General features: G+C 34.2%; 1 protein-coding gene and 1 non-coding gene across 3 annotated transcripts in view; both read left to right on the top strand.

Moving 5' to 3' along the window:
- The first annotated feature begins 2,229 nt into the window (after positions 1-2,229).
- LOC115451089 (collagen alpha-1(XVIII) chain) overlaps positions 2,230-18,381 on the top strand; it is a 212,849-nt gene continuing 196,697 nt past the window's right edge. For both annotated transcript variants that reach the window (XM_037438829.1, XM_037438828.1), the window contains exon 1: positions 2,230-2,851. In XM_037438829.1, coding sequence (XP_037294726.1) covers positions 2,799-2,851 — 53 coding nt within the window. In that variant the 5' untranslated portion in view covers positions 2,230-2,798. The remainder of the gene's footprint in view (positions 2,852-18,381) is intronic.
- Trnak-cuu lies at positions 15,703-15,775 on the top strand. The gene has a single exon. It is a non-coding gene; the product is annotated as a tRNA-Lys (tRNA).

The raw sequence follows: 18,381 nt of genomic DNA, 5'->3' as shown, positions 1-18,381 counted from the left end.
AAAGAGCGTACATTTCTCGTTTATAGATCAAAGATTGTATTGGCGACAGATATGAGATTTGTTAAATAACTTCACATTTAATTATGAGGTATTTATATTTATTTATTTATTCAAGAAAAATACGAGTACAATAATGTTACAATATTTGCCAATGGCACTCAAACTACTCTAAAATTGAGTGAGTTGAGTGTAAGAGACCTGAATCTGTAAGACCAACTTGGTAATGTTAACTCATGATCATTTAAAGGAAATGTGATACATTTTTAAACCAGGACTAACATTATTATTTCGTAGACAACCGCAGTGGCAAACCGCGGGAGACTGCAGTTGCCAACCGCAACCGAAATTGTTTTTTTATAGCAGAAAGCCGACAATCGAGCCAATAGACTCAGCTTATAATAATACCCCTGCTCCTGAACACGTATTACACCAGGAATTAATGTTGTTCTTAAAAGCTATAGAAACTTAAATCCAGAGATTATGTTGGAGGGACCTTCGAAATATCCTCGCCGTCATCGATGGGGGAGCGTACTATGTGAAGTAACTAATTGCTGTTACGTTTCGAAACTTTATCGTAGTACCAAATACCAATCACACCCATTCCTTTCGTACTGACACAAAGCGTTCATTAATTCGAGTGATAAAATCGATACAAAAGCATAAAATAATCTTCGTTGTTAACATAAATAAATAAAAAAAAATTAGTTCTTGCTAAAGAACGTTACAGCTTTGAAAAACTTAATTACAATTTAAATTTTTACTACAATATAAACATCACAGGAATTCATTATTATTATGTTACAATCATGTTATGTGTTTATTGTTGAACTGCAATTCACTTAAATTTATGTAAATAATATTGTAAGAACTCCTCCCAATCGAAGGTCTCCTCCAGAGATAACCAACGTCCCAGTCGTTTGCTATTTGTATCCAAAAAAAATATTCGTTGTTATTATTTACTAAATGCATCATTAGTTCCACATGATTCTATCATTATGTGATAGTAATGGTACAATTTCTTGATTTTTATTTCACATAGTAAATAACCATACTGTGATCTTTATACTATGTTTCCCAGAATATAACGTTGCATAAAGAAGTCCTTTTAAGCCAAGTGGCTTAGTCTATCCGAGTTTATGAGTGTTATTCTTTTCAACACGATAAAGCAATTACCAAGAATCATAGTCCGAATGATGAGTAATCTTAGTTTATTTGGCTTGATTATGGTGTGAACTTTAACAATTGCTGACAGCTCGGTCCTGCTATTGCTCAAAATAGCTATTGCAAATAATGCCTTACATGCTTTGGAATAGAAAAATTGTATACACGTTTAGTCATTATAATATATGCAAACGCACGAATACTTCCAAATGAGTCATAAAGCATCAGAATAATAGCATAGCGTTGAATGATGTTCTTAATTGCAACTTTAAGTTCTTTTAAAAATGCATATGACTTTACATTTACAAATTGAGGTAATTTGTATTTCGCTTCCTTCACTCCGAATATCGTATTTACAAACAAAAAGGAACGAATACTGAAGCCAATAAATTTAATGTCCACAAAGACCCACCTCATACATATTCGAAGAAAAGAAATATATTTTTATAAACTCTGACAATATTTATTACCGACTCTTATTTGCTCCAATCTCTTTTCCTCGTCAGATTAATGAACTCATTCATCATAAATTTTATACGTGCTGACGAATACGCTTTCGTTTAAACAATTAGCTGATAAGAACGAAATTGATTGATTACGTAGCAAAACATTATTGTTGCTAACTGACCTCTATTGTAGTATCACTCGCAACTGTTACAAGTCTGGGCCCACTGACCCGCAGGTTGAGCCAAAACGCAACATACGTATGTTTTCTATTCTGTTCATGCATTCACATGTTACGTCAATATTTACATTAAATTTTCAATGCGCCATTCGCATTTCACAAAAGGGACGATATTGAAAAGAATTAAAAAGACTGTAACAGCAAGTCACGTCTTGACAAAGAAGAAAGATTAAAACCGACTGCCCACTAAGTTTCGAATTAATCCCTCAAAAACAAAATAAAAAGAGCCAGTCGTTACACCAACTAGAAACTTTTTCAATATCGGCCTCAACAACAATGAACGTCGCTTTTTTCTCCGCCCGGGGGAATAAATTCCGTATCAAATTTCTCCCTGGATAGTCGCGTGGATTTATATCCCTTTAACACAAATTACATACGATAGAATGGTGAAAATAAAATTAAAATACAATGCACTTTTCCGCTCTCCTGTACACACACGCACGATACGCACACTGTTAACGACTGTACGGAAATACTCTGTGTGTAACGTCCCATATTCTGGCTCATCTCGCCGGCTCTGGAAGTTTTCGGACGAAAGTCGAACGTGGCCCGTTCGGGTGAAAGTCGATTTTCGTAGTACGCGCACGCCGCTTTGGAAGGGCGGCCGTCGCGTAAGCTACGAGCCACGTGCACCTCCACAACTTGCGCTTAGTTCTTCACGAACTGTGTGGGAGGTTAGTCCGCTACATGAATATAATGTTGCTTCAATGTCATGCGCTATGAACGGCCGCCGCGAAAAAGCGTCTTTTGCGTACACCGAGCAGTGACGCGTGCGTGAATTACATCTCTCCACGTGATTTTGACAGTAGTATCGGAAAAGCCGGTCGGTTATTTTTTATCAACAGTGCGATGTGCCGGGTTTGACGCGACGGAGAAAGTGTTTTTCTGATAACAGTTTGCGTGAATGAATCGGCGGTGTTCGGTGGCGATGTTGTAATTGCGACATCAAAGGATGGCTTCCAAGTATAATTCGATCCAATTTCCGCCGGTCATGGCGATTTTTCGGTAAGTTTTTTTTTTTATATTTTTCCTTATTGATATGTTAGATATAAGATTCTTCAATGTTGATATTGATATGATATTTCCTAATTGTTGTTATGAAATGCTTTGACAGTTATTGTTTACGGTAGTAGCTTTATCAATGTCGATGACTTTCCCGGGTTCAGCTTATGAACTGCTTTGTAAACAAACTTTTTCCCTTTTCGCTCCGATATTCGACATTAAAGGTATCGATTTCAAAAAAGGCAGTGATTAAGATTTCAAATAACGTTCTTTGATATCGTTGTGCTTCGACCGTTTCACTTGGGGTTGAATTTCTTGTGGCCATTATTTTTTATAGAACAAAGGAAATGTAGGCGCCGCACTATCCTGCCCATAATAAATTCATTGTTTATGGGTGAAGACAGTTCTGCGCATGAGCGTTGCTATGTCAACAAACTACGCCAGTACACCTATAACAGGTATGAGAATGGATGCAGGGAAGCAAGTCATGAATAATAATGGAATTTAAAAATATGAGGACAAACATTCTTTTCAACAACGGGTTACAACTGGCGTGTATTGCGAAATTTCTCAAAGCCATTGATCTTTGATGTGCGTTTGCTGGAACTAGTTCATTGTTTATTATAGATTTGAACTTGAATTTGTTTTGATATGAATGCGATGATTTGCTTTAACCTCTAAAACATTAAACAGGTTACAATGCGGAGGCATTTGTATAAGAAACATTTTTTTTATCTAAAGAAATAAACCTAATTTCATTTACTCGATCCGGTCAGTACTGTCTTTGGTAAAATGAGGTGATCAGATTTTCGGAAGGTCAAACTACCTCCTTTCATTCGTGGGCCCTATTATTTTACTTTAAGGACTGCTACAGGGTATCCATGACCTTCGAAATTGAAAGTGTGGTGTTTTGGCGAAGGAGACCTTGTCATACATGATCTACTTTTCAGTTTGAAGGCCTTTGCCTCTAATTTTTTTATATTCATCGGTATTTAGAATGATTTTTTTATCCTCACAGTTTAAAAAAGTCTTCTGTGTGGTATACAAGTTTGCTATTAGGACGCGTGCAAATAAAGGTTATAATTATACGACTAACAAATTATTATAATATATTAAACTATATTAATTGGTTAGTCAGTCTAATTTGACAAAACCTGCACATAATTTTGATACCTTTCTTTAGTTAAATTAAAATTTCTCATTAATAATACAATAAAAAAATGCTATTATTATAATTAAGTTCTAATCGCATTGAAAAAATACATGCGTAGTTGGTTTTTTATTTTCCCCGAACATACTAGACATCAAAGACATAAGTATTTACAAACAAAAAAAAACATACTCATTTAATTCATTAAAAAAATAATCTTAAGCTATGATGTAATTAAAAAAATCACTCTCGCTGCGTGAAAAATGACCTCTCTTTTTCGATTAATTATGATACATCACTACCAGATTTATCCTCGCTCGCTTATCACTCGAACGGTTATCGCACTTTCGTATTCACTTTAATTTACTCCGTAATTGCGTCACAAATAAATGACACAATTTCGTGTCGACAATGCGTTTTGTGTATTGTCATGCATATACAACAGTTTATTAAAACTGAATGTTGGTTACAAATTGAGTTTAGAGGTTAAATGCTGGTCCCAAAGTTAGAAGGTTCTTAAATACTTTATAAGTACTTGCTGGAGTTTTGTCTGGCTTAAAAAGTTTGGGATCTGCAAGTTAGCGTAAATGCCGGGTTTTTTGAATTATTCATAGGACCTTGAGACAGAAATTCTCGTAGTTTCTAAAAATGTTATATATCATTTTCCCTAATCGATGTTTCTTTACAATGATTTTTTATCTTTGCGCGAATGTTAGGCATGACCAACAACTCACTTCCCTATGACCACAAAAGCTGCAGTCTTCGAAACGTCGGGAGAAAAAAAAACTATAAAAAGCGTGATAAAATCCGAAAAATAGTTTAATTTTAATGATGTTTCTTTAGTCAGCAAATTCAGAAATAACCATAATGTAGTGTTAAGTTTAATGTTCCTACATGGCTTATTTCATTGGATACGTCATTAAGATGTATTAAATAACAAAGTACTTTTACTCTCGAGTTCCAAAGGTAACCGGTTATTTCACCTGTTATGGTTCTCACGTTCAACAATTTATTCGCGTGTCATTACAAAGGAGGTACGAAAATGAAACACTTTATTCCCTTTTGTTATGGGCGAAACTCATATCACTAATGGTTATTTAGTTAGATAACATAAGATCATAGTACCATTTCTCATCTGTATCTACTATATGACTGCGGTGATAGCCTAGTTCGGTGTGGAACGAACTGCCAAGATGAATGTCCGCAGGTTCAAATCCCAAAGGCACACACCTCTGACTTTTCTAAAATCATGTGTGTATTCTTTGTGATTTTATCGTTCGCTTTAACGGTGAAGGAAAACATCGTGAGGAAACCTGCACATCTGAGAAGTTCTCTATAGGAATTTCGAAGGTGTGTGAAGTCTACCAATCCGCACTAGGCCAGCGTGGTAGACTAAGGCCTAATCCCTCTAGTAGTAGAGGAGGCCCGTGCTCAGCAGTGGGCAAGTATATAATACAGGGCTAATATTATTATTATATTTATATATTATTTATCTAATATATTATAATGGCTAAGTTAGATCAGTGGCTCATAACCTTTTCGATATTGTTACCCCTGTGTTCTATGTGAAAAACTAATTTAAATCCGCCTCCAAAATGTTATCAAAACAAACAATACAAACAAATGCAAATATCTTTATTAATCATAAATTGCACAACAATTTTATAATTTTAACGTCAGCTCTGTTATATATTTTTTTTTATTTAAGATACTATGATCAGTTTCTTTGGTACCTCGTGAAATAGCTTATTTACCCCGCGGAGGCAATAAGCCCCAGGTTAGAAACCCAGAACTTAGATGATTAAAAAATTGTATTACTTTATAAAGAGGTAACTCTTGTGAGTTTATGTATTGGAGCTAATCAGCCAGTCTATTTATCTGATCACTGTACGTGATATTAGTAAAAATATTAAATATAGTAATATTTTTGCTAGTGGTAGGATATATTTTATATCCGCTCGGATAGCGAACACTGTATACAATATGTTAAAACCCGCCATAGTGGCCTACGTAAGTGTGTCGCGTTTCGGAATCAGCCTGTGTATATCCAGTTCCAACAGACCGGCATAATTGTGTCATCTGTCGAGGAGTAATCATCGCTCGTCATTCGACATTCTATTGAACTCTACTCGACTTACCATCAGGTGCAGAGGGTTCAAATTGCAGGCCCTATATGAAAAAGATGGAAGGAGTAAAGAATCCTCAGTAAGCGCATCCCATTAGCACATAGTTTTTATTTCTATAAATGTATCAAACTGCGTTCCACGTGCAAAAATTCCATTTCCATTGTATTGTTTGCGTATTAAACCGATAAAGTGGGTTCAAGGCCACACGCAAATTATCCAATCACTGGTGATTGACCTCCATACTTCCAGTAGCACGCAAACACATTAGTCATAACCAATAAATTAACACCTTAGCTCACGTCTCTATCACAAATAGGGTAGGAAAGAATCCAATTAATGCATTATGTTTAGGTTTATTTTAATTTCGTAATATCATAAGAATTAGTCTCTTTATTAGACACAAAATTCAATCTAAGATAAAGCACCTGTGTCCTATTTAGATTTTAACTTTTCTACTCTAACTTTTCTTTTCCAACTTATCATTTTTTCAATAAACGATCCCAATCTCAATCTTTAATCCGATTCCGAGAATAAACCAATCACAATAACTCATTTGTAAGCATATCAAAAAACTTTGTTCTGATTGGTCCATTTTTAAGATTGTAAATGGCGGCTAATCGAATGTCACGTTGTTTTATATTTTTGTAACCTAAGCCATAACCTAGCCGCGTAAATTTACATATTATCATATTTACATTTCACCATTGACGTAAATTCTATAGACACGAACGTCCATATGAACTATTTGTTCAAAATCTGAACTAAAATGGTAACCAAAACGTCACTGTTACAACGTATTTATTCACTTGAACAACAAATCATTTTACTTGTTTGACTAATTTTTTTTTTCACGTCCAGGTTTACACTTGGACTCGAGTTCTTATATCATGAGCGCAACTCCGTACACACAATCTTACCACATGCTGGCAATATTGACCATACTAAAGTCAGTTTGAATGGATTGCAGTCCAATTTCGTTGAATACAGTGAATGTTCGGAACACTAAATCTAGTACGCAGTACATAATATCGATGCATTTCACAGTCTAAACTATAGCGTAAAATTACGTCACAAAAATACTTAACATAATATATCTCAGGAATTTTTAATTCTTTATTGTATGCAATGGCACGGTTTACTCTACATTTGTTTGCTGCAGCTATCTCTATGGCGACTGTTCCCGTTCTGTCGAGTTTTATTTTCTTCGTGGAAACCAACAATGCGTTGAATATGCACTTTTCCATTTTCCATATAAAATTACAAAAATGTTTAATGATTTCGAATTTTTATTGTATTACGTGCCTTGTGTAAATTTAATATACATGAAATTTAATAGTCGTTAATATTTCGTAATACAGGAAGAAATGGTAAAATATTATTCCAATTTATAAATGCAAAAGTACAAAAATTCGGTGAATATTATAAAAAATATATAACAGCTCTCGATAATGTCTTTACGATATTAAAACGCAAAAAATAAATCAATGCGTACAAATGCATTTGCTTTCGATAAACCCCATTGTTTTATAATAAACAAATTCAGAATCATTGCACGTATAATAGCAGTCATAATTCTATAGCCGGACTACACAACGCTTGTAAATTCTGCGCGGAGCTTACAATGATCGCGAATAAAACACCTGCATACATTAAGTATAAACAACTTTGGTATGTTTACTAAAAGAGATAAGATACTCTCATAAACGGGTCATGATACATTTGACTACGCATTACAGATAATGTCATTGTTATAGAAACAATTGACGATAAGGAAAGACGGAAGCAATATCATAAGGTGGAGTTTCCTTTAACCCAAACTGAAGCAGTGTTGAGAAATGTTGAATTGGGATGAGTTGAATGTTTCCTATTAATGATTGGAGACAGAAATTTCAAACGATTTTTGTATATTGACTGTCTCAGTGGCGAAGATATATTACAGTACTACTCTTCTGCCGAGGCTTCGATCTTCTATTCCTGGGTCGGGTAATGTGATGTGAGGTTTTTATTAGTATCAACTTGGATCTTGAAATTTGTTCCTAATATAGCGATAGGCTCTCTCCCTATCACATAATTTGACGGAATACATATGGCGGAGTGGGTGAAGTTGCGCCTCTGCCTTCCCCTACGGGGATTAAAGGCGTAAGTATACCTACTGATTTCCTAGCCGCGTCAGTAGAAACAAACCATAATATACAAGTTTTATTGGTTGAAGTTGTTACTCAGCCATAGAATTCGCATAAATACCTGCGGGCGATAATTTCTGTTTTCGAACATCATAAACTCTACTCAGCCTTAATGTTATAGAATTAATGCAAATTTATTCTTTTGCGAAAATATACAAATAGAGCCATTATCAAATCAATCTGTATAACATTTTTACGTCTATAACTTTACGATTATTAGTTTTAGCGATCGTAAATAAAAGTATATAATCTTTTTTTTATACTTTGTGTAGACTAAATTAGTATTTTGATTTTATAATATTACTTTTATCGATTATCTACAAGCTATTAACATTTTAGACACCTATGAATGTTTTGATAAATATAAACATACTTAGTGCCACGTTTGTAAAAATAAATAAAATTAATATATAACTGTGTAATTTATTTCATTAAAGGCATTTTCCCAAACTTAGTCTACCTAATCTAATCCTTTAATTATATTTATGTGTTTTTCAATACCAAACTCTAAGCTCAACCTAATTTTATAGTAATATATAATTACTGGCAGGTAGATAAAATATTTGAATAGAGACTTTCCCGCCCTCACACCCACCACTACAACTCCTGTAAGCCAGGATCAGCAGTGGCACGCATTTTATGACACCGAGCAGTGAAGCCCGGCGAGTCTCAGGGAAAACGAATATGTCATTAAATCTTTGAATAGTGAAAAAACCTATGTAGGGGATATTGCAAGCAAAACTAGTATAAATTTTGCATTTACTGGTGGTAGGATACATTTTATATCCGCCGACCACCGTACGTTGTTGTACGTAAGTTGTTAAAACCGGTATTATAGTGGCCTACGTAGGTGTGTCGCGTTCCGGAATCATGTGTGTATCCGGTTCCAACAGGCCGGCATAATTGTGTCGACTGCCGAGGGATAATCATCTCTCGTCAGTCGACATTCTATTGGACCGCAGTCCACTTACCATCAGTTGCAGTGGACTTATTTTATCGTGCATGTATGAAAAAGATACGACAATTTAAAATAGCATAGTTTTCTTAGTGACGCGTTATTTGTTACGCAAAATTTTAACGGTCGGTGCAGACGCGACAGTAATACATCGGTTACTAAATTTATGTCTATGTCAAATTGGTCGTGTTATACCGTGAAATGTGTTTTGCTTCCTTGCTGTTGCAATGTTTTAATAACTGCGTTTATGGCGCACACTACATAATTAACCGTATTTAAGTACTGTTATGGAACATAATGCGATGTAGTTGTTAGTTTTTCAAATTGTAGTTATTAGTTCCTATTCTAAAGCAGTTACGGTGTTTAGAATTGATCCAGCTATTAGAGTGCATTTAGACACCTTAGGCTAGGTATAATGTATTTCGAACAGCTTTTAAATCCACATCATTTATGTAGTACAATGCAATATCTCAAACATTACGCACACTTGTCTGTAATTATTCCTTCCAGCAAAAAGCCTATTTACATAGTTACTAGGTTAGTCATTCCTTGACACGTGAAATCTGTAATACTAGCGAAGGCAGACAAAATCCTAACCCTTCTTCTTAGAAGAAAAATCATAATATTAAATGTTTTACTTTTATAGACAGTTCGGAATGTACTAGACGCTTCCCAGTCTTGTTTACAAAGTATCTAGGGAATCTAGGTCGGATGGTATCTAATATAAATCTAAATTCTTTAGATAAAACATAGGACACAAATCTATAAGATGCATATTAAATCCAAAAAGAAATCGATTAAAATATTTTATCGTTTCTAGATATTGAAGCTTGTTGAAGATTGATTGCAGCAATCAGTTGGATTCCCAAGCGTGTGTCGACTTTAATAGCTCCAAATTGTTCGACTTGAATTGTAAGTGGCATTTTTATATGCATTTTTCTGTATCCAACGTTTAAAGCTTGCCGGTGATTATTTTTATTTCTTTTACAATTATTTTTATCTGAACCTTAACATGATGAAGGAAATATCTGGTGAAATATGCATAACTAAATTCCCTATAAAATATTCTAAGTATGAAATTTACAGCGATATTCCTCTTGTGACAGTGTATATAAAATGAACTGAAAGACCCCGGGTTCGATTACCGAGACAGGCATATGTAACACGATTTACTTGGGATGAACTTCTCCTTACAGCGTTGAAGTCAGCCTTCAGCCAGGTTCGTAAAATCATGTATTATACTGACTACATTCTTATTCTTCTTCTGCCTATGTATTCACCCAAAGCTGAATGTAGGCCTCTTGCAATGCACGCCAGGTTGTTCTGTCCAGGCCAGTCCTCATTCTTCATCCCGCCACGTGAACCAGGTAGTCGGTCCATCTCATTGAAGGCCTACCCCGGTTTCTATGACTCTACAGTAGTGGGATAAAAGCAAGGGAATTAGTGAATTCTACCTACTCGTCATACCGATGTAGTAGAGAAAGGACATGCTCTCATTGATAGGGGGCACTTCTTCCCGGCAGTAAGACAGGTTAATACAATGGTAACTTACGACTATGCTATTCATATATCATAATAAACTGTGCGTTGCAGTCCACTACGGAACACAGACCTCACCCAAGGTACGCCTCAGAACCTGGTCTGCTGCTTCTCCAGACTGCTATTCATATCCCTAAAGACAAATACAGGGCATTGGCACAGTAATATTTCCGTTCAAATAAACTGTTAATAATGAGTTAGGTAACCTCATTTATAAGTTATTGATTATCTACGAGTATCTAGTCTGGCAAGAGTTCAAATAGCATCAAATTTATCTGTTCGCGTGTCATTTGACTGCGTATTACGCGTCCAAAATTTGTCTTGATTTCGAAGAAGAGATTCGTGTGTTATTACGTCAGAGATACTGCTTGTTACATGTCAATATCGTGGTCTTTACTCAGTTAATTTTATAATTCCGTAGCGAAACAACTGCTAAGCCGTATTTGTTAACTAACATTTGTGTTTTGATGTCTTTCTTTATTAAACTGAGTGACAGTCGAATCAAGTATAAGTGATTGATTTTGAACTCATTTTTATTTCGGTAGATAGTCCTGCTCATGTTAACTTAGCACAGCCTTATAATTTTTTTTTTTATTTAGGTCGCTCAAAACTGCCCATAACAACAGAAAAACTATATGGTATAAGCCACTTACGGACCACCACAGATAAAAAGTATATTAAGATACCTTTAAATATCATGTTTCGATTTTCCGTGGCAAAATCGATTTTATTTATGTACTCGATAAATTTCAGTCTCTTTAAGCCTGCGCCTGTCAGTTATATGCATGCGTATGATTCACTCATCCTATTCTTTATTAATATAATACATACAAACTATCATTTATATTTCTACCACAATATTCCCATGTACAATAAATTCTACACTATTAAAGGTATTTTAAAGTCTAACAATGTCATATTTGAAACATTTTACAATTCATACAAACATAATGCGTGTGGTATTGTGTTTATAGGTATTGTCACACAAGACTGCGATGCTATCGAATTAAAAGAATCGTACTTTGTAAGTAAATAAGATATAGATAGATAAATACAATAATGTTTATGGGAAGTTACCGTTTAGTACATTATAAAACTTTCCTTTCTTATTTATAGTAATTAAAATTACAAAAGTTTGTAAACATGTTTGAAGGCTTATTTGAAGTGAATGCAGAAACTATTGAAAGGATTTAGATGAAATTTGGCATAAAGATACATTATGCCTTGGATTAACAAAATATAAGTAATTTTTATTTTCGGAAAGAACATAGTGGGGTTTCTATACTAAAAAAGTCTATCATATGAAACCGCGATCAACACCTTGAAAAAATACATTGTTATGGTTATTTATCGCGGTTCGTCGCTTTAATTCAGTAGGAAACATCCTTATGCTCATCGCATAGCTAGACGGTGACATTACGCGAACGTATTAGTTGCATTCAGATTTAATAGTTTTTCATGCAATGATGCCAATAAAAGCATCGCTAATGGCTTGTGGTCAGTGCAATGTACGCACAACAGCAACGACCTCATAAAACAAATGCGTGGAATGTATTCATTATCGAGTTTCCGTGAATTGTAGTTTTGTGTGTCTGTTTGTTTTGTGATGTCCCCAACCTTTGTGTGGATGATTTTCTTCTGTTGTTCAATATATATTCAATAAGCATGATTAATTTACTAAATGTTTTGAATTTTTAGTATATGCAGGTACGCAAATACGAATTTCAGGAGTGGAACTAAGCTAAAAAGTAATACGAATTTGCGAATAATAAAAATATACCAATGTATTTAAAATATATCGTAACTCCTATTTAGTTCTTTCCGTTATATTCAGCAAAGATATCGATAACCATACAATGGTGAATCAGATAATTTCATTCTTAACACAAAACACACATCACGCATTTGTGCCCGAAGAATTATGCAGAGGGGCAACCAGGACACCCACCTTTCGCCAAGTGTGTACGGTTCCATGGTGTGATAGGGGCCGAGCCTATCACTACATTGGACACAAATTCCAAATTCCGGCCTGATACTGAAAAAAAAAAATCCAAATATCCCTTTTCCCAATCCGGGATTCGAACCCAAGACCTCAGAGCGCTGCCGTACCGCGCATACAGCACAACCACGCCACCGAGGCAGTTTCATTCTTCATTATAAAAAATACTACGCAACACCAAATTTAGACTTCAAGTTAAAAATGTACCGCAAGCCACACGCTACACTAAATGAGACAACACAATAAAGCATTCAGGACATTCGTTCCATTAGTTCCAATAATGCTCATTATCCGCTCATGGTCTTGCCCCGTTTGCATATTGCCAGTTTCACCAGCTGCCTCACCTGGATTATTATTCAGCAGCACAACATGTAGATGAGGTTGACCGTTCGCGTTGCAAATAACTCACTTCCTGTGATTTCCCTGCTTCAAAGGTATGACTTGCGCAAGTAAACCATAGATTAACACACTATAAGATACTGCACGTGAATATTGAGTGGTTCGCTTGAGAAAATTATGTTGACGCATAGCAATTTATAATTTATCGCTGTTTATTTATGGGTTTATTTTTATTGAATATTGATGTTATAATATAAGTAGAAAGTGATGAACTATCGCTTTGAATTATGTTTGTGCGGGCTCTAGAGCATTTGCTAGTACCACGTATTTTATTTGCTCTTAAATTATTTATCTTGTGTATAGCTAGTCGTTACTTTCAGTTAAATATATAATATACTATTCGCTCGCGGCTCCGCCCGCGTGAAAATAAATTTCCGGTATAAATATCCCGCTTTATATTTTCCTAAAATAAAATGTAGTAAATAAAATTCAAAATGGGTCTAGTAGTTCCTGAGATGAGTGATCTTAAACTAACAAACTCTTCGACTTGATATATTAGTATAGTTATAAATTGTAATATCTTACTTTCTATATGATTTGTTATTTATATAAATAAATAGATGATCCTAAAGCAATACATATAATCCAGTTCACGAGAAAATAATTGCACCTTATCCAAGCTTTAACAAAATAAGAAAATTCGCGTCGGCATCTCGGGAAAATACTTATTGGATATAGACGGCTTGTTTGTATGCATGGAGTGTTTTACTGCTTTTTCTATTACGTAGATGTCTCTACATTCATGATTCACTTTGATTTGGACGTGATTTGGTAAGGTTCGAATTCATCGAGCTCATTTCGTTATAATAAAACCTTGAATTACTACTGGTTGGTTTCGTATTCTTCAAACGTTTTTAATTGGTTCTAAATTTAAATGAGTAATAAAGAGTGATTTCATTGGCATTTTTAAAGGTGGTAGGCCTCTTGCATAAGAATCGGGCTTGATTAGTACCACTCCTATACAAATTTCTGCAGCCAAGCAACATTTTGCAAACACTGTTACGATCTGGTTTAAAGGATATGCTGGTTTCTACTGCTGTAAACAAAAATAAAAAAAAAACAATTGTTTATTTTTTTCTGTATAAATTGATTTTGTAAAGAGCAACATCAAAGTTTCTTACCCGTTCTTTTCTGGTGAGAACTGTTTTCTCAATTGGTGGTGGAGTTAATATTGAGGGAATCTAAATAATGTATAACATTTTACAGGTTCAAATATATTATTTCACTTTAATTACTGAGTATTATGGAATTTAACACTTAGAATCTTACAGTGATAAGTGCGGTCTAATATAAAGAAGTGCATTGAAGAAAGAAAGAGACAAACATTTATTCAAACTAACGCAGTCTACAATCATAGTTTAGAACCAACCACAGGAAATATAATAAAAAAAATATTAAACACGCCATCAAAAGTATTATTGATACTTTCAATAATAATTCCAAACACAAATATCTTAAAATCTTCACGTATTATAACCATTTATGGAGAAAATCAGCGAACCCAATCCCGTTGAAGACCGTTCAACATATTTACCCAAAAGTCTCTTTATTTTCGAGAAAATGTCGCTTTAAGAATTCAAATTTATCGTACTGGGTCCCAGGATGAGTCAGTCGGTTGACGGGGCACGTGACGGGAATCCCTTTATCCTCAAAATATACTGCTTCTCGTAGGCTTTTAAAGTGTTTTAAAATAAGGCAAAGTTAAACGCCTTTGTATACGTGTGCTGATTTTGTCAATAGGGAAATAGGTATAAGACAGGGTTTCACTATCAATTCGATGTGTCCACTCTTAATAAAATAATGACCTATTTCAAAATTGATAATTTGTGGCAGTCATCGGAAAACTATTTTTTATTTGCTACCTTTTGTTTTGAAGTTGCTAAAAAATTGCGCTTGTTATAGATAGGTAATAAATGAAACCTATATAGCATGAAAAAAGGGATAAAACTAAAAGGTCGCAAAAAGTAATTGGTTGTTTGGCGATTCCCACAAATTGTAATTTTTGGAATGGGTCATTATTTTATTAAGAGTGCGGTGTATTTTTTGTGTTTGTTACCTTAGAACTCAATCTGAATGAATATCTATGAACTGATTGGGAAAATTCTTTTTATATTCGAAAAATTATCAGATCTCCAGATCGGTGCCATAGTTTTTTTTTATCAAAATCGCTTCAGTACTTTGGTTTTAATACTAAACTAATGATGTCCAAGTAAACGAAATTACGAATTTTGCTTTATTGTAAAGTCTTTAGTTATGTTTTTGCATTGGGTTTTCCAATGTCAATTCCAACCACAAAACAATTAAATATTTTGACAACATGCTCCCAAAGATCTTCACAAACTTTTACGTTTACAATATTGCTTAATTTTAGATTGCATAGTTTTCATTGTAATTGGCTTTAAACTAAATTGTAACTAGAGGAGACGAGCACCATAAACGCTTTTTATGAACTGAATTTAGTAAATGAACTGATAGGACCACAGATACAGCAGCTGTGTATATAGCCCGGCTAGCTCAGTCGGTAGAGCATGAGACTCTTAATCTCAGGGTCGTGGGTTCGAGCCCCACGTTGGGCGAATACTTTTTCGATTTCGATATCAAATATATATCAATAGTGAAAAATGTTCGCAAATTGGCATACCGAAACAATATCATTTGTTTTATTAATTGGCTATCAATTTCTTGGAGCTAATGAATATCGCAACTAGAGAGCAATTGCCCTTAGCCTTGCAATAGTATACACTGATTACACACTACATGCAATGATTTCGTCGTAAAGTAATATACATAAAGTGACTTGATAATGGGGTATTATTGTGTATATTTCTTTTATACAATATTAAGGTACAGAACATTTCTTACATACTATTTTAATTAATGCATTTGACTGGCTTTAAGCCACTCACAGCTACTTCTATTTTTTATTCTGTTTTAATCATCTACAAAATTTGACAAACAGTAATTTCAGTACTATTTAACTAAGAATGCTGCTAAAAACTCTATAGTTTATTGCCCAGCATGGTCGCTATCTACGTTATTTTCAGGTGAACTGGTCTCAAATCAGAATTTACGACTGACAGAACACTTTAAAGTGGGTCACTTTTATACATTTTCAGAGGCTGATAAGAAAGCTGTAAACGAAAATGTAAAGCAACAGTACTTTGCTTTGAATGAACCAGCAAACGAATAGTGTATTTAACATCTGCTTTATAGTCGAGTTTTATTGCACCTGTATTTATTGTTTTAAATTAATGCTTCTCTAAATATAAAGGACTTTAGTAAATATTATCGATCCATCCGACATACTTTTACATTTCAAGACTACGCAAATAATTTATTGAATAACAGGAACCGATCCAATAAAGAATCTGATGTTCCATCAAAATTAGCTTTTTTGTTTCTGATATTTTTCACCAAAATTCATGAAATTTGATTTAAATAGTTTAGATATTTAACTAAAATAATACACAAGGCATGATCATAAAATTTGCATAAGGTTGCAAAGATTTATCATCAAAATTTCAAACACCCGAGAGATACCAGTTCACTAAGACATAAAACCCATACGTTTAAGTGGCACTCAAGACACGTTATAGCACGCAATCTTCAGTTTCTCAGATATTCATATCAAGTGATATTCATCCCTTAGTAATTCTGTTGAGTTAATTTAAATTCCGTGCACCCCGGAGACGCATAAAGTTATAACAAGCAAAGTTAACGATGTGTAACGATGCTAACAAACGATGCGTCGCGTCGCCGAACGCGTTCCTGATTCTTGAGATTCAAACCTTTCTCGACTTGTAATGAGATAATGTACGGTTCCGGATTTTAGCACCTAGCTTCTTGATCTAGGGTATATAGTCGTAATTTTTGTGATTGGTATAAAAAAATGCCAAGCAAAGGAAAAGGAAAATATTAAAATACGAGTACTGTACAAATATAGCTTTCTAGGATTGGAATTCCGTAGCATTTCAATGAGTTATCTGAACAAAATGTATCATTAATGAACAATGAACGTATTTTAGTAGTCACTACTGATGTGTAAGTGTCAGAAAGTAAGATACAAATTGGTGATTACATGGAGTGTTTCTTTCTGCCTTTCCTCTTTAGGTAGTCATTACTTAGGTAACTAGTGAAAGGCTTGTAGGTTAACACGGCTAGGGCTTACTTATCCTCACTAGCCAGGATCGCGATAGTCCGTGATACTGTATTTTTAAAATATAGATATATATATTTTCTCCTCTTGCCTCCCAGCCCCAATTCGCCTTGAAATTACTTTATGCTTTGCTTTTATAATTTACATCTAGCACAAAATTTCCATAATGTCGGTAGTTATGAAAATAACTCTTAGTAATTATAATTATTATTATAACCTGTCATAAATGCAACTATGTTCGCCTACATGACTAATAAATTATTGTACTTTTATTTTTGTAAATATATTAATTCAGTGTGTTTTCAAGATTCCAGCTTGATCAGCCCAATTATACTCTAGACAAAACTATCTTAATATTACCAAAGAGGATCATTCTATTAATGCATTGGTAAGTCTGAGAATCTAGTTATAAACTTTAGCTATTAATCCATCTTTGTCCCAATTAGATTGGATTATTATTGCTGGTGGCGTATTACGGTAATAAATTTAGAATAGCTTGTAACATCTCAGTAATAAAATCTTTCGTACTCAATTAATTATCATTTACTTTATAATAAAGTTCGCGTCTTAGTAATTTGAGGACGAAGGCTGACCCAATCAGAGACGATTAATTTGATTTGCCAGTTACAATTAGTTTTCGGTATTATATTTTGGGGAATTCTTTACATTTACTGGTCAGGCGGTCTGACTTACTATGTGACCAAAATTATTTTGCTACTTTCATATTATAAAATATGATTAATATAAAAATTAAGTAGAGGAAACGAAGTGGTAGACTGCCATTTATAAACGTTTAAATTGAAATGCAAAGCAAATGATGAAATATAATTATGGACCAGCAAAGATAATTACAAACATTACCACGAACTAAATCACGAGCAGCGCTGAAACTGTGACAAATAAATAACAAGAAATAGACATCAAAGTCGAAAATGTATAAGACGAATAAATAGATATATCAAAAGCGTGCAACGGTTGAGGAAATGGCTGTAGTTAGTATGTTTTCGTTGCTCAAATGGAATCGGT

This window comes from Manduca sexta, chromosome 15 (assembly GCF_014839805.1).
Source record: "Manduca sexta isolate Smith_Timp_Sample1 chromosome 15, JHU_Msex_v1.0, whole genome shotgun sequence".
NCBI classification, from domain to species: Eukaryota; Metazoa; Arthropoda; class Insecta; order Lepidoptera; family Sphingidae; genus Manduca; species Manduca sexta.
This window is presented reverse-complemented; position numbering and strand designations above follow the sequence as displayed.